General features: G+C 43.3%; 2 protein-coding genes across 2 annotated transcripts; both read right to left on the bottom strand.

Moving 5' to 3' along the window:
* Nucleotides 1-767: 767 nt before the first annotated feature.
* Nucleotides 768-7058, bottom strand: THEM6 (thioesterase superfamily member 6). Its single transcript, XM_026716032.2, has 2 exons — nucleotides 6403-7058; nucleotides 768-2513 (listed from the first exon to the last, which is right to left on the bottom strand). Exons 1-2 carry the CDS (start codon nucleotides 6913-6915, stop codon nucleotides 2400-2402), a joined length of 627 nt encoding a protein of 208 aa, XP_026571817.1. The 5' UTR covers nucleotides 6916-7058; the 3' UTR covers nucleotides 768-2399.
* Nucleotides 7059-13027: 5969 nt separating this feature from the next.
* On the bottom strand, nucleotides 13028-19963 carry LOC113446385 (ly6/PLAUR domain-containing protein 2-like). Its single transcript, XM_026716017.2, has 3 exons — nucleotides 19869-19963; nucleotides 16270-16389; nucleotides 13028-13262 (listed from the first exon to the last, which is right to left on the bottom strand). Exons 1-3 carry the CDS (start codon nucleotides 19921-19923, stop codon nucleotides 13051-13053), a joined length of 387 nt encoding a protein of 128 aa, XP_026571802.1. The 5' UTR covers nucleotides 19924-19963; the 3' UTR covers nucleotides 13028-13050.
* Between the last annotated feature and the right edge of the window lie 1601 nt (nucleotides 19964-21564).

Below are 21564 nucleotides of genomic sequence, written 5' to 3'. Positions count from 1 at the left end.
ATCCCCTCTTGCGATCTTTGGACCGGTGAATTCGATGGGGAAACCAGGTCCACGAAACAACCGTGTTGCTAAAGGATCAGCTGCAGTGATTCACTTCACAACGGCGGCCAGGAAGGCCGTAAAATGGGTCAAAAGCCACTTAACCCATGTCTCACTTAACGATGGAAATTTGGGGCTCCATTGTAGCCGTAAGTCAAAGCCCACTTGTACGGATTTAAACAGTGGGGCTGACTTTTCTCTTCGCCACGATAAGACAGTCCAACCTTGGGGTGGAATAAGGCAGCTTCCGTCCAAGCAATACATGGATAAGTTCAACTCACAGAGTAAGTTCCGAGTTGCTCACTGAGTTAATCATTCCAAAGGCTTGGATTGATAGGAGCCCATGGGATTTTGAAGGGGCCTTCCAGAGCAGTGGACTTCAACTCCCAGAATGCTCTGGTCGTAGCTAAGGATTCTGGGAGTTGAAATCCCCTGTCTAAGGCTACCTTAGATGGGGAAAGCCGATTTGGCAGGGCAGAATATTTAACCGGATTTCTGTGAAGAACTCATAGAAAACCGATTTGCAGAAAAGGATCTTCTGCCCATTAGATCTGCCACAAATGAAGGGTCCACCCCCCCCCCCAATAATTGGATCTGGTTAAGGCAAAGACAGGCAAAAAGCTCAGCAGGAAATATTTTCACAGCCCTGTTAAACCAGGTTTAGTGTTTTAAGTCTGAAGGGAAAAAAAATTCCAGAGACGGAATAAAGAACGCACGACAAATATGGCTTGCATGGCAATACCTTTTAATGTCTTAACTTTAAATATTCTTAACCTTAACTTTCTAATTGATATTTTGTGATGTCTTAAGTCGCCCAGATGGGCTTGACAGTGAGTATGTAGGGTTTTTTTTTTCCTATAGATTTAATTTAATTTAATTTAATTTAATAAATAAACAATAAATACATATTTAAAAACAAGCTTAGGCGTTTAACATCCCTGAATATTTCTATAGTGCAATAGAAGAACAAACATCTCAAGATGCCAAGTGCTTTGCTTCGAGCCAGGCTAATGTAAGGATGTTTCTGGAATGGAGGGAAAGAATTACTAGCGCTTGAGTGGAAATAAATATGGAACAGAAGGAAAAGATGAAAATATTTGGGGAAAGGAGAAGGGAATGGAAGGGAGACGAGAAGGGGAGGGAAGGGAGGGGAGGGGAAAAGGGAAAGAAGAGGAAAGAGAAAAAGGAAGAACAAGAAGGAGGAAGAAGAGGAAAGAGGGGAGGAAGACAGGAGTAGGGGGAGAAGAAAGAAAAAATGAAGAGGAGGAAGAACGAGGAGGAGGAGGAGGAGGAGGAGGAGGAGGAGGAGGAGGAGGAGGAGGAGAGAAGAGAGCAGGGGGAGAAGATGAGAGGGTGGGATAGGATAGGAGGAGGAGAAGGTAATGGAAGAGGAGAGGGGAAGAGAGGGAAGGGAAGAGAAGAGAAAATGGAAGGGAAGGGAGAGGAAGGGGAGAGGAGAGGAGAAGATGGAAGGGAAGAGAGAAGGAAGAGGAAAGAGGAGGAAGAGGACAAGAAGGAGAAGGAAGAGGAGAGGAAGGAAGGAAGAAGAAAGAGGGGAGGAGGAGGAAGAAAGGAGTAGAGGGAAGAAAAGTAAAGTGGAGTAGGAGGAGGAAGGAGAAGGAGAGAACGGGGAGGGGATGGCAGGAGAGGACAGAAGAGAAGACAGGAGAAGAGAAGACAGGAGAAGAGAAGACAGGAGAAGAGGAGGATAAGAGAGGAGAGGAGAGAAGAGGAGAGAAGAGAGCAGAGAAGAGGAGAGGAGAGGACAGAAGAGAAGAAAGGAGAAGAGAAGACAGGAGAAGAGAAGACAGGAGAAGAGGAGGATAAGAGAGGAGAGGAGAGAAGAGGAGAGAAGAGAGCAGAGAAGAGGAGAGGAGAGGACAGAAGAGAAGACAGGAGAAGAGGAGAGGAGAGGAGAGGAGAGGAAGAGAATTAAGAAGTGACTTTCTCCTTTGTAGAACTGGCATGCAACTGAGTTTAAACTCATCTTGGTCATCATGCCATTTTAAGAACGGAGTCTCTTCCTTTCTCTCGGCCTGGCTGAATACCACAAAATTCACTTGTGTTGCTGCTGTCTAAAGCGGTTGCCAAGGGCTACACATGAGTGTTGAACATGAGTCCTGATGAGGAGAGCAGTTGCTTGGACATCTGCCCCCTCTTTCCCGGGGCCTTTGGAGCTCCCGACCTCCATCCAAGTGGCCAATTGGGGGTATATTGAGGACAACCTTTCAAGTCCAGCCATTCCAGCTTTTCCTTCAGGTGCCCACAGCCAAGAAGAGATGGCAAATCCTGCCTGATCCTTTGGGAATGGAAGCCTGGTCTGGAAGATGGTTGAGGGAGATGCTTCTGGGCAGCCCCCATCAGGGGGCTTTGCTCTTTTCTTGGACGTTGCTTTCCATCCTGAGGTTCTGGCTGCTGGCTTCGTTGTATCTCAACCAATGTTGGATCTCTTCCGACAGGGCTGGGGATTCAACCTGCAATTCAAACAGAAGAAGAAGAAGGAGGAGGAGAAGGAGAAGGAGGAGAGGGAGAAGAAGAAGAAGAAGAAGAAGAAGAAGAAGAAGAAGAAGAAGAAGAAGAAGAAGAAGAAGAAGAAGAAGAAGAAGAAGAAGAAGAAGAAGAAGAAGAAGAAGAAGGGGGAGGAGGAGGAGGAGGAGGAGGGAGGAGGAGGAGGAGGAGGAGGAGGAAGAAGAGGAAGAGGAAGAGGAAGAAGAGGAGGAGGAGGAGGAGGAGGAGGAGAGGGAGAAGAAGAAGAAGGAGGAGGAGGAGGAGGAGAGGGAGAAGAAGAAGAAGAAGAAGGAGGAGGAGGAGGAGGAGGAGAGAGAAGAAGAAGAAGAAGAAGAAGAAGAAGAAGAAGAAGAAGAAGAAGAGGAGGAGGAGGAGGAGGAGGGAGGAGGAGGAGGAGGAGGAGTGGGAGAGGGAAAAGGAGATGGAGAGAGGGAAGGAGAAGGGGAGGGAGAAGAAACATCAGCAAATGTAATATAATATGTATTTATATCCCACCTTTATTATTTTAACCAATAATTCAAGGCAGCAAATATACCCTATTTTCCCCACGACAACAACTTCGTGAGGTGAGTTGGGCCGAGAGAAGAGGACTGGGCCAAAGCCACCCATCTGCCTTTCATGGCTAAGGCAGGACTAGAACCTGCCATCTCTTGGAGATTGGCTCACAGCCACTCACCCACCCAGCCTTCATGCTTAAGGGGGGACTAGAACTCGTGGTCTCCTGGAAATTGGCCCAAAGTCACCCAGCTGGTTTTCATGACTTAGGCAAGACTAGAATTCACCATCTGCTGGTGATTGGCCCATAGTTACCTACCCAGCCTTCGTGGTAAAGGTAGGACTGGAACTCACTGTCTCCTGATGATTGGTCCACAGTCACCCAACCAGTTTTCTTATTGCACAGGTAAACTTTATAATAGCCCAGTTCTCCGTTCCTTTCAGCCAGCTTAAAATGCTGGCATTTCAAGTTACGAAAACAAGGTTTGGGCTGTCCCTCCTGGCTCATGTTTAAGGGATTGTCCACTAGGATTCCAACGTCTTTCTCACAATTAGTGCTATTGAGTGAGATACCACCTTTACTGCACCTGCATTTTGGTTTTTTTTTTTTTTTTTTGCTTAAATGTAGAACCTTACTTTTTTCACCATTAGGTTAGATAGCGCCCAATGTTCAAGTCTGTCAAGATTGGGTACAATGGGAACTCAACTGTGCCACATGGCAGGGATACTCTACAACTGGAACCTTCATGTTCTTAGAACTCTGGTTCTTAACTTCAGCAACTTTAAGAAACATGGACTTCAACTCCCAGAATTCTCCAGCCTCTTAGAGGTGTTGAGGTTAAGAAACACTTATCTTAGAGGTTCTATCTGACCCAGATTCACCTCCGATGACCAGGTAGAAAACCATCAGTAAATTCTCTAGACTATGGAGCTGGTGGCCCTCCAAAGGTTGTATCTTCTTCTCATCTCTGGTGACATTTTCTCCCAAGGCTTTATTTTGATTTATAATGCTTGGGTAAGACCACACTTGGAATACGGCATCCAGTTGAGATTCTAGAAAGAGCGCAGAGAAGAGCAACTAAGATGATTGAAGAGCACCATAGAGCACCGCACACCAGAACAACTAGACACAAGGACAGTTTTTTTTCCTGAAAGCCATCACTCTGCTAAACAAATAATTCCCTCAACACTGTCCAACTATTTACAAAGTCTGCACTACTATTACTATTCATCTTCTCATCACTCCTTATCACCTATCCTCTTCCACTTGTGACTGTATGACTGTCACTTTGTCGCTTGTATCCTTACGATTTATAAGGACTGTTTCCTAGTATGATTTGATTGCTTATTGTACCCTATGACTATCATTAAGTGTTGTACCGGATGATTCTTGACTCTTGATGAATGTATCTTTTCTTTTATGTACACTGAGAGCATTTGCACCAAGACAAATTCCTTGTGTGTCCAATCACACTTGGTCAATAAAGAATTCTATTTCTATTTCTATTCTATAGGCCTGGAGACAAAAATATGTAAAGGATTGCAGAAATTGGGTATGGCTAGTCTAGAGAAAAGAAGGATGGAGAGGACATGAGAGCAGTCGTTCAGTATTTGAGGGGCTGCCCCCCAAAAGAAGGGGGTCAAGCTATTCTCCAAAGCACAAGAAAGTCAGACAAGAAACAATAAATGGAAACTAATCAAGGAGAGAAGCAACGTGGAATTAAGGAGAAACTTCCTGAAAGTGAAGACAATAAACTAGTGGAAAACCAGAAGTTGTGGGTGCTCCATCACTGGAGGTTCTTAAGAAGAGACAGGACAGACACTTGTCTGAAATAATATAGGGTCTCCTGTTGGAGCAGGGGGCTGGACTAGAAGACCTCCAAGGCCCCTTCCAGCTCTGTTAACCTGATAGCAATATTCTAGTGTTTGAGAGGCTACCAAAAGAGGAGGGGGGGCAATTTATTTTTCGTAAAATGTGGCAAAATCCACTTCAACGTCTTGCTTAACAACACGAATTTGGGCTCACTTGTGGTCGTTAAGTCACGGACTACCCGTAACGGGGGAGTGGGGAGGCCATCTTCAGTGACGCCGTTGGAGGATGTCACTTTGATCTTTTTAACATCCCTACCGGTTGAAGCGAGTGAACTGTGAGCTTTTAAGAAGAAAATCCAGTTTGAAATCGAGAAGGACCAGAGGGGACGTGATTGCAGTCTTTCAATATTTTGAGAGGCTGTCACAAAGAAGAGGGAGGTCAAATTATTCCCCAAAGCCCCTGAAGGCAAGACAAGAAGCAACGGGTGGAAAGTATTCGAGGAGGAAAGCAACCTGGAACTAAGGAAGAAACTTCCTAACGGTGAGGACAATTAGAGGTAGTTCCCGACTTACGACAACAATTGAGTCCAACATTTCTGCTGCTAAGCGAGACAGCTGTTGTAGTTTTGACCCGTTTTATGACCTTTCTTGCTACGGTTGCTAAGTGAATCTGGCTTCCCCATCGACTTGGCTCGACAGGAGATCGCAAGAGGGGATTAAGCGAGACCGAGACGCTGCAATCCGCAAAAAATACGAGTCAGTTGCCCAGGATGTAAATTTTATCATATGACCCTGGGGATGCTACAACGGTTGTTCAGTGTGAAAAACGGCCGTAAGTCTCTTTTTCTCAGGGCCGTTCGGTCACTAAATGAACTGTTGTAAGTTGAGGACTACGTGTGACCAGTGGAACAGCTCCATCCCTGGTGGTTTTTAAGAAGAGATTCGACAACCATTTGCCCAGAGTGGTGTATAGACACACACATGACACACAAATTCCTTGTGTGTCTAATCACACTTGGCCAATGAAGAATTCATTCATTCATTCATTCATTCATTCATTCATTCATTCATTCATTCCATTCATTCATTTTTTCCTTCCTTCCTTCCTTCCTTCCTTCCTTCCTTCCTTCCTTCCTTCCTTCCTCCCTCCCTCCCTCCCTCCATTCATTCATTCATATAGGGTCTCTTGTTTGAGCAAGTGGGTTGGATTAGACTAGGGGTCTTCAACCTTGGCCACTTTAAGCCTGGCGGACTTCGACTCCCAGAATTCCCCTGCCAGCTTCGCTAGACTTCAACTCTATGGCTGCTTTACTCTCTTGAAATCCCTGCAATTTCTCCACTCTAAGGGACTAGGAGAGCAGGCATGGTTGAATGGGGCAATTTTAGGAGTCGAAGCCCTCTGGGCTTAAAGCAGCCAAGGTTGGAGACCCCTGGACTAAATGACCTCTTCAGGTCCCTTCCATCTCTCTCATGCTCTGCGACCTCTCCGCCTTTGGGACCCAACCTTGGCAACTGTCGATCATCCTCCCCAGCCTTTCGGGCCCTCACCTTCCGCCGGCACACCTGCTCCACTGCCGTGCCCGGCGTGGTGCCCGTCACGTGTTGTCGCACCAACAACACGGCGCAAACGAAGCCGTCCCGGGCGCTGACGAAGCGCTGCTCCAGGAAAAACGCTCGGTGGTCCCAGCCTCGGATGCGTGTCCGGATGGTGAAACGTTCAAAGAGGTGCAGCGAACGCCGGAAGCGGCAGCAGGAGGCGGAGAGCATGGTGTGGCCCCCGAGGGCCCGGATAGCCTGGAAGAGCCCGCAACGGACCATGTACATGCAACGGGCCATGTCAGCCTCACGGGGGTACCGGGCGTTGTTCATGTGCACCAGGAGGTCCAAGTCGGAAGGCAGCACCCAGCTACGGAACTGCTGCTCTTGCAAAGGGTCAGCGAGTCTGGGCAGCAGCCACCTGGCATACAGGTAAATGAAGGGCATCCTCAGCAGGTACCAGCCATCCAGGCAGGTGAAGAAGGTGACGGCCGCCGTCCCACAGATCAGGAGCAGTGTCGACATGCTCGGGGGCTTACCTGGGCCCAGGTGATAGGATGCTCAGACGCACACCAGAGGGGCGGGAGGGAGGACCTTGGCCAGCAAGGTGCTGGCTAAGTCTTCCGGTCTGCTGGTGCAGCTGAGGAACGAACCACTCTGCACCGGGGGGTGGGGGTGGACTTCCAGCTCCTGCTCCCCCTTCCCCCCTTTTATTATTTTAATCCGCACTTTGGTTTCTTCCTGCTTCCAGCAATGTTCAGCCCCTCCCTTCTTGCTTAAGTCAGCTAATTCTGGGCCCAGGGTAGCCTGCACCGCCCCCTGGTGGCACCCCTGATCCCTGCAGCGCGCCCAGCCAAGGCAGGGCATCCGTTGGTTCCTTTTCCTCTTGCACAATAGACTGTATTTATGGAAAGGATCCGCAGTGCTATTTTTGTGAGCTGCTTTGTCTCGGGAAAGACTGCAAAGATTTCCAGAGGATTTGAGGGGGGCCGAATGGGATGATTGAAGGGGTGGCCATGTGATGTACAGATTGTGGAGGTTGAGGTGTTGTGGGGGGTGGCGGTTTGGAATGAAATTGCATTGTTATTTTTTTAATTGAAGAAAGAATAGGCATAGGGCGTGTGCCTTGAGAAGCCTGCATTCGTTTATTTATTTATTTTTGGCTTTGTTTTGATGGCTTTGCTTTTTTTAAATTTTTTTCCATTTTAACTGTTTTTTTTTTTCCCCCAGGGGAGAAAGGAGGGAGGGATGGAAAAGGGAGGAAGGAAGGAAAGGAGGAGGGAGGGAGGAGAAGGAAAAATGGAGGAAGGAAGGAAGGAATGAAAAAGGAGGGAGGGAGGGATGGAAAAGGGAGAAAGGGAGGGAAGGAGGGAAAATGGAGGGAGGGAGGAATGAGAGGGAGGGAGGGAAGGAGGGAGGGAAAGGGAGGGAGGAAGAAAAAATGGAGAAAGGAAGGAAGGAATGAAAAAGGGAGAGAGGGAGGGATGGAAAAGGGAGAAAGGGAGGGAAGGAGGGAAAATGGAGGGAGGAAGGAATGAGAAAGGGAGGGAGGGAAGGAGGGAGGGAAAAGGGAGGGAGGAAGAAAAAATGGAGGAAGGAAGGAATGAAATGGGGAGGAAGGAATGGAGGAAAGAAAAGGGAGAAAGGGAGGGAAGGAGGGGAAATGGAGGGAGGAAGGAATGAGAAAGGGAAGGAGGGAAGGAGGGCGGGGAAAGGGAGGGAGGAAGGAAAAATGGAGGAAGGAAGGAAGGAAGGAAAAAGGGAGGAAGGAATGGAGGAAGGAAAAAGGGTGGGAGGGAATGAAAAATGGAGGAAGGGAGGAAAAAGGGAGGAAGGAGAGAATGACAGAGGAAGGAAAAATGGAGGGAGGGAGGAAAGAAGGAAGGATTTACTTTAGGCGTTGGTGGCTTGCATCTTCCTTCTCTCTGCATCAAGATGTTCACATTTGGAAACGACGCCCACTTAACCCTTCACTGTCGCGCTGACCCATCCCATCGGAAGATTTGAAATTTTTACTATAATGCGGATTTTTTAAAATAAATAAATAAATGAATAAATAAATTCAAAGCGGTAATCCTGGTGTTTTAGCGCCGCCTGCTGTCAATGGCAAATCCATGCTTTTCAAGGAGTGAATTTCTGCCTTCAGGTTTTCGTTGCCTGATCTGGACTGGGGGCAATTCTTTTGACTTCTGGGGGGTCGCCTGGGCCGGTCCCTGCGGTTCTTGGCGAGACGTTAGAAGCGCTCTGCGGCCGTTACGTGGTTCTTAGGGTCGAGAGAGAGGGGCTGGCCCAGCGTTACCCAGGTAGCCTTGAAGGGCTTCGGGTGGGACTGCACCGCCACGGACTGCTGGTTTCTAGCTTGTGTCTTAATAATTGCAATACTAAACTGGTTCTCTTAAGGACTGCACTACTGAATGGTTTCTTCCTTCCTTCCTTCCTTCCTCTCTCTCTCTCACTCTCTCTCTCTCTCTCTTTTTTCTTTCTTTCCATTCTCTCTCTATATTCCCTACCTCTTTCTTTCTCTCCGCCCTCCCCTTTTCTTTCTTTCTTTTCTTTCTCTTTCCTTCCTCTTCTTTCATTCTTTCCTTTCTCTCTCTCTCTTTCCCTTCCTTCTTTCTTTCGTTCTTCCTTCCTCTCTCTCTCTCTCTCTCTCTTTCTTTCTTTCTTTCTTTCTTTCTTTCTTTCTTTCTTTCTTTCTTTCTTTCTTTCTTTCTTTCTTTCCATTCTCTTTCTATATTCCCTTCCTCTTTCTTTCTCTCCCCCCTCCCCCTTTTCTTTCTTTCTTTCTTTCTTTCTTTCCATCCTCTTCTTTCATTCTTTCCTTTCTCTTCTTTCATTCTTTCCTTTCTCTCTCTTTCCCTCCCTCCCTCACGCCCTTCCTTTCTTCTTTCTTTCTTTCCTTCTTTCTTTCCTTTCATTCTCTCTCTATATTTCCTTCCTTTCTTTTTCTCCTCCCTCCCCCTTTTCTTTCATTCTTTCCTTTCTCTCTCTCTCTTCCCCTCCCTTCCTTCCTTCCTCCCTCTCTCTCTCTCTCTTTCTTTCTTTCTCTCTCTCCTCTCTCTCTTTCTTTGTCCTTCCTTCCTTACTCTTTCTTTTCTTTCTCTCTTTCCTTTCTTCCTTTCTATCTCTCCTTCCTTCCTTTTTCTTTTTCTTTCTATCTGTCCTTCCTCTTTCTTTTCTTTCTCTCTCTTTTCTTTCTTTCTTTTTCTCTCCTTCCTTTTCTTTTCTTTCTCTGTCTTTCCTTCCTCTTTCTTTCTGTCATTCTTTCCTCTTTCTTTCTTTCTCCTTCCTTCCTTCCTTCCTTCCTTCCTTCCTTCCTTCCTTCCTTCCTTCTCTTTTCATTCTCTCTCTATATTTCCTTCGTCTTTCTTTCTCTCCTCCCTCCCCTTTTCTTTCATTCTTTCCTTTCTCTCTTTCTCTTTTCTTTCTTTCTTTCTTTCTTTCTTTCTTTCTTTCTTTCTTTCTTTCTTTCTCTCTCTCTCTCTCTCTCTCTCTCTCTCTCTCTTTCTCTTCTTTCTGTCCTTCCTTCCTTACTCTTTCTTTTCTTTCTCTCTTTCCTTCCTTTCTATCTCTCCTTCCTCGCTTTTTTCTTTTTCTTTCTATCTGTCCTTCCTCTTTCTTTTCTTTCTCTCTCTTTTCTTTCTTTCTTTTTCTCCTTCCTTTTTCTTTTCTCTCTCTCTTTTCCTTCCTCTTTCTTTCTGTCATTCTTTCCTCTTTCTTTTCTTTCTCCTTCCTTCCTTCCTTCCTTCCTTCCTTCCTTCCTTCCTTCCTTCCTTCCTTCCTTCCTTTCTTTTCATTCTCTCTCTATATTTCCTTCCTCTTTCTTTCTCTCCTCCCTCCCCTTTTCTTTCATTCTTTCCTTTCTCTCTTTCTCTTTTCTTTCTTTCTTTCTTTCTTTCTTTCTTTCTTTCTTTCTTTCTTTCTTTCTTTCTTTCTCTCTCTCTCTCTCTCTCTCTCTTTCTCTTTCTTTCTGTCCTTCCTTCCTTACTCTTTCTTTTCTTTCTCTCTTTCCTTCCTTTCTATCTCTCCTTCCTCGCTTTTTTCTTTTTCTTTCTATCTGTCCTTCCTCTTTCTTTTCTTTCTCTCTCTTTTCTTTCTTTCTTTTTCTCTCCTTCCTTTTTCTTTTCTCTGTCTTTCCTTCCTCTTTCTTTCTGTCATTCTTTCCTCTTTCTTTTCTTTCTCTTTCCTTCCTTCCTTCCTTCCTTCCTTCCTTCCTTCCTTCCTTCCTTCCTTCCTTCCTTCCTTCCTCTTTGTTTTCTTTTCTTTCCTTTCCTTTCCTTTCCTTTCCTTTCCTTTCCTTTCCTTTCCTTTCCTTTCCTTTCCTTTCCTTTCCTTTCCTTTCCTTTTCCTTCCTTCCTTCCTCTCTCCCTCCCTCCTTCCTTTCCTTTCCTTTCCTTTCCTTTCCTTTCCTTTCCTTTCCTTTCCTTTCCTTTCCTTTCCTTTCCTTTCTCCCCTTCCCTCCGCCTCTTATCTCATCAAAACTCTACCAAGGAATTTAGGTCAAGAAGGTTGCTGCTTCATTTAACTTTGGACCACCTGCCACTCCATCCTCAAGTAATTCTTCCTGGTCAAGCTTTCCTGGTTAACTATTTACTTCCTTCGTTCATGTTTATCTTCATACCTATACTTGTTATCTTGCACATGTTTGACAAACAAGTAAAATAAAATAAATAAAATAAACAAAACTATCCCAGCTGCTATGTGTACAGATAGTCCTCGACTGAACAACAGTTTATTTAGTGCCCATTCAAAATTACAGCGGCACTGAAAAAAAACCTCACGATTGTTTTTCACAGTTACGACCATTGTGGCGTGTTCTGATCACATGATCAAAATTCAGAAGCTTAGCAGCTGCTTCATATTTACGACCATTTCTGTGTTCCCAAGGTTACGTGATCCCCTTTTGCGACGGTCTGATGAGCAAAGTCAAAGAGCGAGATTCACTTAAGAACCACGATTGTTCATTAACAACTGCAGCGACTCACTTAACGACCGTGGCAAGAAAAGTCATAAAGCAGGGCCAAACTCACTTAACGAACGTTTCACTTAGCAACAGAATTGTTGGCTCAAATGTTGGTCGTACGTCAAGGACTACCTTGATTTATTTTCTGGATGTTTTTCTTGCTTGAATGGTTTTTTTTTTTTAAAAAAATGTTTTAACTGTATTATAGTTTTAGAATTGTAATATTTTCTGGATGTTTTTCTTGCTTTAATGGTTTTTTTAAAAAAAATATGTTTTAACTGTATTATAGTTTTAGAATTGTAATATTTTCTGGATGTTTTTCTTGCTTTAATGGTTTTTTTTTTTTTAAAAAAATGTTTTAACTGTATTATAGTTTTAGAATTGTAAGTTCCCCAGAGTCACTTGGCTATAGAAATCGAACAAAGAAACAAACAAGGTTCATTTAAAAACGAACAGCACAAGGGAGAAATAACCGATTCTTGGTTTTATCTGCATTCTTTGTCAGGCCGCCGTCAAAAAAAATAACCTTATGTGTTTTACGTTACAAAATCTTGCATGAATTCATCGGAGAGGGTGGCCCTGAGATGGACGGAGGCTGTTCCACACCCTGGAGGAATATTGGAAGCCGCCTCTCCCTGGAAGCCCCAGAAAGACGATCTTTATGTTTGAGAAGGGCAAATATTCCTCTTTCCTTTACCACAGGAAGCTTTGAAAATAACTTGAGGAGATCCTGTGTCCAAGTGAACAATATCTGGATCTGGTATGGAACAAATATTTGATAGGTATATTTGGAAATATACTGCTCCAGGATTAGATAGACAATGCCCAATGCCATGTAGTAGGAGCAGTAGTACTAGTACTACTACTACCAGTAGTAGGAGTACTACTAGTAGTAGTAGGAGTACTACTACTACTACTACTACTACTAGGAGGTCTGTGGGGCCCTTGGTGCTCTCTAACCTTGGTTGTTTTCTTGCTAACATTTCATTACCCAACTAGGTAACATTATCAGTGCTAGATGGGGATGAGGTCTGTGGAGAGAAGGAGAAGGAGGAGGAGGAGGAGGAGGCAGGAAAAAAGAGGGAGCAAGGAGGAGGAGGACTGTGGGGTCCTTGATGCTTTCTGAGCTTGGTTGTTTTCTTGCTGACATTTCGTTACCCAACTAAGTAACGACATCAGTGCTAGAAGGGGGTGGGGTTATGTGGGAAGGAGGAGGAAGAGGGAAGAGGCAGGAAAAAAGAGGGAGGGATGAAGAAAGAGAAGGAAAGAGAAGGAAGCAAGAAAAGGAAAGTGAGGAAAGGCAGGCAGGCAGGCAGGCAGGCAGGCAGGAAGGAAGGAAGGAAGGAAGGAAGGAAGGAAAAGAGTAGAGAAGGAGAAGGAGGAAATGAAGGAGGAGTAGATAGATAAGGAGGAGGAGGAGACATACAAAAAGGAGGAGGAAGAGTAAGACAAAAAGGAGAAGGAGGAGAAGGAGAGTATGTGCATTTCAACTATTGAATAGGAGCAAACTACATATGATACTACTAATGATACGGTCTTTTTCTTCATTCTTTTCCGTTCTTCTGCTCCCGAAGACACTTCTACTCTCATCTCTATATCTTAAGAACCCCCCCCAGAAGGAGAATCCAAGGTCCACGTTTGGGGGTCTGGGGAGACCTCACAGCAGATCACAACAGATCCAGCGTCACCCTGGAGGGTTATCCTTGAAGCCCGAGCAGAGACAAGGCGAGGACGATGGCGAAGCTCAGGGCACTGAACTCCGCTGTGGCCGCCTGGCCAGCTCCCACGTTGCACAAATCCGTGTAACAACAATAGTTGGGGTGATTTTCACCAATGGTGTCCGGCTCCGAGGGCACACACTTCTTGGAGCAGGATTTGCTGACCGTGATGTTTCCAAAAAACGGGAAACCTGCGGGAGATCAGGAGTAAGAAGGGTAAGAGACGGGAGGGAAAAAGAAAAATAATAATCCAAGAATGGGTGTTTTTTTTTGCTAACTGGGATGTTCGGAAGAGCCCAGCCTATCATTGAGACAAACCGAGATTCTTCCTCTTAGAGTTAGTTGCACAGGCTGTAGGAAGAAAAACCCAGAGTTGTGGATTGGATATGGATCCGGATCACTCCCCAAGCTCAGAGGGTCACACATCCTATCCAATCAGGAACATTTTGGGGGGAACCCTCACTGTCCTTTGAGAATTTGATCGATCTCTCCCTCTCTTTTCTCCCGCTCTCTCACACATATTTTTTTTCCATAAATCAATACATTTATTCTATCTACCTATCTATAAATCTATCTATCTCTATCATCTTTACCTATCATTTTTCCTTCTTTCCTTCTTCTTTCTTTCCTTTAAACATCTCTATCATCTTTCTATCTGTTTGTCTGTCTGCCTTATCTATCTATCTATCTATCTATCTATCTATCTATCTATCTATCTATCTATCTATCTATCTATCTATCTATCTCTATCTATCTATCTATCTATCTCTTCTGTTAGTGTCTGTCTGTCTTCCTGTCTGTCCTTCTATCTATCTATCTATCTATCTATCTATCTACCTATCTATCCTATCCTATCTATCTCCTGTTAGTGTCTGTCTGTCTGTCTGTCTGTCTGTCTGTCTGTCTGTCTATCTATCTATCTATCTATCTATCTATCTATCTATCTATCTATCTATCTATCTATCTATCTATCTTACACTTATTTATATAGCTTTTGTTCTTTTAAATATATCTATCATTTATTTATCTGTGTCTATTATCTTTACTTATTTATCTATCAATCTTTACATCTTTTCTTTCTTTCCTTCCTTCCTTCCTTCCTTCCTTCCTTCCTTCCTTCCTTCCTTCCTTCCTTCCTTTCTTTCTTTCTCTTTCTTTCTTTCTTTCTTTCTTTCTTTCTTTCTTTCTTTCTTTCTTTCTTTCTTTCTTTATCTTTTTCTGTCTTTCATCTGTATCTATCATTGTCTATCTAATATTATCAAATCAATAAATTTATTATCTGTCATCCACTTATTTATCTACAGTCTTTCCATCTTAAACTTCCTCCTTCCCTCCCTCCCGCCCTCACCCCCTCCCTTCCTCAATCTTTGTAACTAGCATAATTCAGTATCTATCTTCACATTAATGCATTACTCTTTCCACAATATATCAATAAGTTTGCCATTATCTATATATCACCTTCCCCTATTAATCTGCCAATCTTACTATCATAAATGAATCAATCAATCAATCTACTGCTATCTATTTTTCTATCCTAATATTTCACTCAGCTTGCTTAATGGACTTATAAATGCATGGCTGGCTCTGTTGTATCTCTACAGGGAGAGCTACTAAAAGGGAGATTCCTGGCCTGGATCAGGCTTCCATTCCCATGTTCGTTCAGTTTGCACAACAAACTACAATCCACCTCTTTCCTCCCCACCGCTTCCGTGTCGCTCACTAATTAACTGTGGTGATTCTCTTAACAACGGCGGCAAGGAAGGTCCTAACATGAGGCAGACTTCAATAACGGTCTCACTTAACAACAGAAATTCCCTCCCCTTCCCTTCCCTTCATTTCTATTCTATTCTATTACTCTATTCTATTCTATTCTATTCTATTCTATTCTATTCTATTCTGTTCTATTCTATTACTCTACTCTGCTCTATTCTATTTTCTCTTCTCTTCTCTTCTCTTCTCTTCTCTTCTCTTCTCTTCTCTTCTCTTCTCTTCTCCAAGGATCTCCAAACTTGGCAATTTTAAGACTTGTGGACTTCATCTCCCAGAATTCCTCAGCCAGCCATGCTGCCTGGGGAATTCTGGGAATTGAAGTCCACAAGTCTCAAAGTTGCCAAGTTTGGAGACCTGTGCTATATTATATTTCTATTCTATTCTATACTGCATTTCTATTCTATTCTATATTGTATTTCTGTTTTATTCTATTCCTGTTGTATTATTCTATTCTATGCATGTTGTATTATCCTATCCTATCCTATCCTATCCTATCCTATCCTATCCTATTGACCCTATTCTTTGTGGCTGCACCCCGAATACTGAAACATTGCTGTTCTGTCATCTGTGGTCCTTTTTTCACTCGACTGGACATTACCCAATTACTGCATCCATTCCCCTTAAGTATTAGCCTCCAGTCCTCTGATCATCTTGGTTGCTCTTCTCTGCACTCTTTCCAGAGTCTCAACATCTTTCTTACATCATGGCGACAAAAACCGGATGCAGGATACCCAGTGTGGCCTTACCAAGGCCTTATAAAGTGGTATTAATACTTCACGTGATCTTGATTCTACCCCTCTCATTAATGCAACCTAGGATTGCATCGGCTTTTTCGGCTGCCGCCGCACACAGCTAGCTCATCTTAGAATCCATATTATAGGTGTGCACACAGCATGGATTCTAAGGAGCCTTGCCGCTAAAATGAGCAGAAAATGGCCAGAAACCAGAGGTTGTATATTCAGCAGGTTCTGACCAACTTCCAGAGAACCGATAACAGAAATTTTGAGTAGTTTGGAGAATCGGCAAATACTGCCTCTGACTGGCCCCGCCCCCATCTATTCTCTGCCTCCTGTTGAGTCCCAGCTGATTGGCTGGGTCTTCTTTGGTTGCCCTGCACAGGAGAACGGAGCTGGAAAGCAGGTTAGTGGGAATGGGATTTTGCAGTAGCCTTCCCCCAGGAGTGGGGAGGGAATGGAGATCTTGCAGTATCCTTCCCCTGCCATGCCCACCAAGCCACACCACGCCCACAAGCCACGCCCACAAAACTGGTAGTAAAAAAAATGTGTGCATCCCACCATTGCCAGAAACCCATCAGCCACAGAAGCAGTGAACATAACTCTTGGCTGGCAGCGAGCTTCATCTCAAACAAAGGTAAACCCCAGAGTGAAATTAGAGAAGCTCAACGGACAGGTGAGCTGGGTCTCTCACCTGAATCCACCGAGTGGACCGTCGTCTTGCAAGCGGAGGTGTTGGCTGGGCAGTGGGTGACAGCGACGCAGTAGCTAACATCCATGGGCTCGCTGCAGGTATAACACCGCAAAGAGAGAACTGCAAGGCCAGAGAAGAACGTCAGAATCTGCAGGGTGGAGGAGCGGGGGAGTTGGGTGTGTCTCCATTTCTATCAGGACTGAGATTTACATCTCGACAATCTGGCAAAGTTTTCCAAAAGAGTTTAAGCACTTTTTTTTAAAAAAAATGAACTTTTGTAAAGTTTTTTTTTTTTTTTACTTTTGTAAAGGAAAGTTTTAACCAGGTTTTTGCTTTTGTAGAATAATATATGCAGGGAATAGAATAGAATAGAATGAAATGGAGAATGGAATAAGGGAAGGGAGAATAGAATGGAGTGGAGTGGGGCGTGGAGAGTAGAGTGGAGTAGAGTAGAGTAGAGAACAATACAGGACAATACAATACAGTGGAGTAGAGTAGAGTAGAATAGAATAGAATAGAATAGAATAGAATAGAATAGAATAGAATAGAATAGAATAGAGGAAGGCAGAATGGAATGGAATGGAATGGAATGGAATGGAATAGAATAGAATAGAATAGAATAGAATAGAATAGAGGAAGGGAGAATGGAATGGAATGGGAATGGAATGGAATAGAATAGAATAGAATAGAATAGAATAGAATAGAATAGAATAGAATAGAATAGAATAGAATAGAATAGAGGGAAGGAGAATGGAATGGAATGGGAATGGAATGGAATAGAATAGAATAGAATAGAATAGAATAGAGGGAAGGGAGAATGGAATGGAATGGGAATGGAATGGAATAGAATAGAATAGAATAGAATAGAATAGAGGGGAAGGGAGAATGGAATGGAATGGGAATGGAATGGAATAGAATAGAATAGAATAGAATAGAATAGAGGGAAGGGAGAATGGAATGGAATGGAATAGAATAGAATAGAATAGAATAGAATAGAATAGAATAGAGGGAAGGGAGAATGGAATGGAATGGGAATAGAATAGAATAGAATAGAATAGAATAGAATAGAATAGAGGGAAGGGAGAATGGAATGGAGTTGGAGTGGAGTGGGGAGTGGAGTGGGGAGAGGGAGGGGAGGAGAGGGAGGAGAGTGGGGAGAATAGAATAGAATAGAATAGAATAGAATAGAATAGAATATATGGAGTGGAATGGAATGGAATAAAAATGAAGGGAGAAGAGAATAATAGAAACAGAAGAGAAGAGAAATAATAGAAGAATAGAAAGAGAAGAAAAGAGAAATAATAGAAGAGAAAGAAGAGTAGAAATAGTTGAGAAATAAGAGAATAAGAAAGAGAAAAGAGAAATAATAGAAGAGAAGAATAGACATAGAAGGGAGATAGCTGAGAAGAGAAATAATAGAAGAGAAGAAGAGAAACAGAAGAGAAGAAAAATAATAAAGGAGAATAGCAGTATCGAAATGGAAGAGAAGAGAAAGAAGAGGAGAGAATAGAGAAGAGCTGGAAGGTTGAATAAAGGTCCCTTATTCAGGAGGACACGTGAATCCCTCCCATAGTCACGTGATTTACAACCAGACGCTTGGCACAACTGACTCACGTTTATGACAGTTGCAGTGCCTCGAGGTTGCGTGGTTCTCCTTTTGCGGCCTTCCGACAAAGAAAGCCAGAGTGGAAGCCAGGTTCGCTGAATGACCCGTGTCCCTAATTTAACAACTATGGTGACTCGCTTAACAGTGGGGACCAGAAAGGTCATAAAACAGGGCAAAACTCACTTAACCAATGTCTCACTTAGCCACATAAATTTTGGGCTCGATTATGGTTGTAAGTCAAGGACTACCTGTATATATTCTTCCATAAAAGTAGAAAGCCGAGGTTTGATGTTATCGCCTTATTCTACTGCAGCACCAAAAGGAATCGGAAGTTGAAGATTTCTATCCTCTTCCTTCCTCTCTGTCCTACACTTCCCTTCCCTTATTCTTTCATGATTTTCTTTTGAATTTTCTATCATATTTTGATCAACTAATACAATTTCAAAACCAGGAGGAAAAACATAAAGAACATCTTCCTATATTGCGGATAGACACAGATAAAACTCAAGGATCCAGGAATCTGTTCGTAGAGCAGCTAAGTTTGCCACTTAACCTGGGAGTAAGTACGTGGAATCCTTTTAAATCAACATGCAACAGGTTTTTCTACAAATCACCCTGGTTGAGTTCGCTCCATAATCATAACTTTAGGGTGAACCACTTTTTCCCATTATCGGTAAAAAGAGGTCACACTTTCCTCCCACCATGTATTTATTTGTATTGTATATCTTAATGGGCATTGTTTACAACCCTACATATTGCTCTTCAACGAATTTGATCCCAGAGACCAGTTCAATCAATCAATCAATCCATCAACCTGAAATGAGCTGGAAGGGACTTTGGAGGTCTTCTAGTCCAACCCCTGGCTCAAGAAGATGAACTTAGACCATTTCAGACAAGCGGCTGTCCAGTCTCTTCTTATTTAATTCTTGAATAACTGGATAGCTGGGTTGGAAGGGACCTTGGAGGTCTTCTTGTCCAACCCCCTGCTCAAGAAGACGAACTTAGACCATTTCAGACAAGGGGATGTCCAGTCTCTTCTTAAAAACCTCCAGTGATGGAGCACCCACAACTTCTGGTGGCAAGCTCTTCCACTGATGAGCTGTCAGGAAGTTTCTCCTTAGTTCTAAGTTGCTTCTCTCTTTGGTTAGTTTTCAACCATTGCTTCTTGTTCTGCCTTCTGGTGCTTTGGAGAATAGCTTGACCCCCTTCTTTTGGGGGGCAGCCCCTCAAATACTGGAAGACTGCTATCATATCTCCCTTAGTCCTTCTTTTCTCTAGACTAGCCAAACCCAAATCCTGCCACTATTCTTCATATGTTTTAGTCTCCGGGCCCTTAATCAGTTTAGTTGCTTACTTATAAATCTCTTAGTTCTTCACTCACAAATATCTGACCCCTTTTCCTTGCAAATGTTTGCAGCAAAATAACTAAATTGTCATATCTGCATTTGTATATGTTGGTATTATTAACCAATTGGGAATCAGTTTACTTCACCAATCTTCTTCACGTTAGCTGCAAAGTTCTAAGCGATGTCCTTAAGCACTTTTGCAAGGTTTTAAAATAAACTTGTATCTACTTATTATTCAGCTGTGTATCCTCCTCCTTCTCCTCCACCACCACTGTTGTTGATGTTGTTGTTGTTGTTGTTGTTCTTCTTCTTCTTCTTCTTCTTCTTCTTCTTCTTCTTCTTCTTCTTCTTCTTCTTCTTCTTCTTCTTCTTCTTCTTCTTCTTCTTCTTCTTCTTCTTCTTCTTCTTCTTCTTCTTCTTCTTCTTCCCCCTTCTTCCCCTTCCCCTTCCATTTCCCCTTTCTTCCTTCTTCCTTCTCCTCTCTATCAGCATCAACTAGTTCCTACCATGCAAAGGCTACTTCTGAGGGACCACAATATATTTTTGTCACCCTATGAAGAAACCAGACCACCCTTGTCCAAGATCCAGTGCCACTTCTTTTTTACATTTCCCAAATATTTCTCCAAAAAAAAAAAAAATGATCTTACCAAGGTCTACAGATGCTGCAAAAATCAGCCAGGTAGCCAGAGATACTTTCATCATGGCACAGAAAACTGCCGCACACCCACAGACCTTCCGTGGTCTGAGCTCAGCAATGCAGTCAAAGAGAACAGGTTTGGTCAGTTAGCAAAAAGGTGATCTCCCTTGGATGCAGCTCCACCTCCTGTCTTCTCCTCCCCCTTCTCTCTTCTCCAAGGTAAGTGCTCAAGAGGAATAGAGGAGAAGAAAAGAGTCAACCAAGCTTGGACCAGAATGGATACAAACTTCAACCTTCAGGGTTGGTGAGAAGGTCCTTGATTGAGAACCCTTTGGATAGACCCATGAATTAGAATAGAATAGAATAGAATAGAATAGAATAGAATAGAACAACAGAGTTGGAAGGGACCTCTGTCTTCTAGTCCAACCCCCTGCCTAGGCAGGAAACCCTACACCACTTCAGACAAATGGTTATCCAATTTCTTCTTAAAACCTTCCAGTGTTGGAGCATTCACAACTTCTGGAGGCACTGATTAATTGTTCTCACTGTCAGGAAATTTAGTTGCTTCTCTCCTTGATTAGTTTCCACCCATTGCTTCTTGTCCTGCCCTCAGGTGCTTTGGAGAATAGCCTGACTCCCTCTTCTTTGTGGCAGCCCCTCAAATATTGGAAGACTGCTATCATGTCACCCCTAGTTCTTCTTTTCATCAAACTAGATGTACCCAGTTTCTGCAATCATTCTTCATGTTTTAGCCTCCAGTCCCCTAATCCTGTTCATTGCTCTTCTCTGCACTCTTTCCAGAGTCTCAACATATTTTTTTTACATTATGGGATATATGTAGTGGGGTCTTTTTAAGGAGAAGTGGGCAAAAATGCACCCAACCGGATTGAAAAATCAATTGAGTTTGATCTTCTTGTTCTTTGAATGTCTTCAAGGAGATCTTTTCACATTTGGATTCCAGCCCTGAGCAGAAATGGACTCTATGGCTCCAATCACACCTTCTCAACCCGAATTAATATGAAAACCAAATCATAAAGATACCGATTGTTAGCATTTGGACTGAATCTTTCAATCTGTACAGATCGGGATCATTACAATGCAGAGGCATGTGCGTGGAAGATCTCAGAATTGGATCATTTTTCCCATTAACGATCAATGATTCAGTGAATGAACAGCGATCAATTTCCCAATGAATCCATACAGACCCATCGTCTACCCGCTTTTAAACAGGCAAGCTTCTCCAGCAATCTGCCAAAATTATTGAGCTCAACACTTCTCTCCTACAGTGGGCAAACCAACATAGCATAGTTATATATCGACTTCGATGAATTTTATACCATCCCTTGAAATTCAGGACCTCGTGGAATAAATTAGAATGGAATAGAATAACAACAGTTGGAAGGGACCTTGGAGGTCTTCTAGTCCAACCCCATGCTCAAGCAGGACACCTTATACCATTCCAGGCAGATAGCTGTCTAGTCTCCTCTTAAAAGCCTCCAGCGATGGAGCAGTCACAACTTCTGGAGGCCGGTAGTTCCACTGGTTGATTGTCCTCATTGTTGGGGAAGTTCTAGATTGTTTTTCTCCTTGATCCATTTCCATCCATTGCTTCTTAGACTAAATTTAATAAATTCCATTCTTTTACATGTAATAAATGCATGTAACTTTAATTCTTAACTTTAATTAGATTGAATTGATTAATGAAA

The sequence above is a fragment of the Pseudonaja textilis genome, chromosome 3 (genome assembly GCF_049901715.1).
Source record: "Pseudonaja textilis isolate UNSWEBS1 chromosome 3, rPseTex1.2, whole genome shotgun sequence".
In the NCBI taxonomy this organism is placed as follows: domain Eukaryota; kingdom Metazoa; phylum Chordata; class Lepidosauria; order Squamata; family Elapidae; genus Pseudonaja; species Pseudonaja textilis.
The sequence above is the reverse complement of the archived record's forward strand: the minus strand, read 5'-3'. Positions and strand labels throughout refer to the sequence as shown.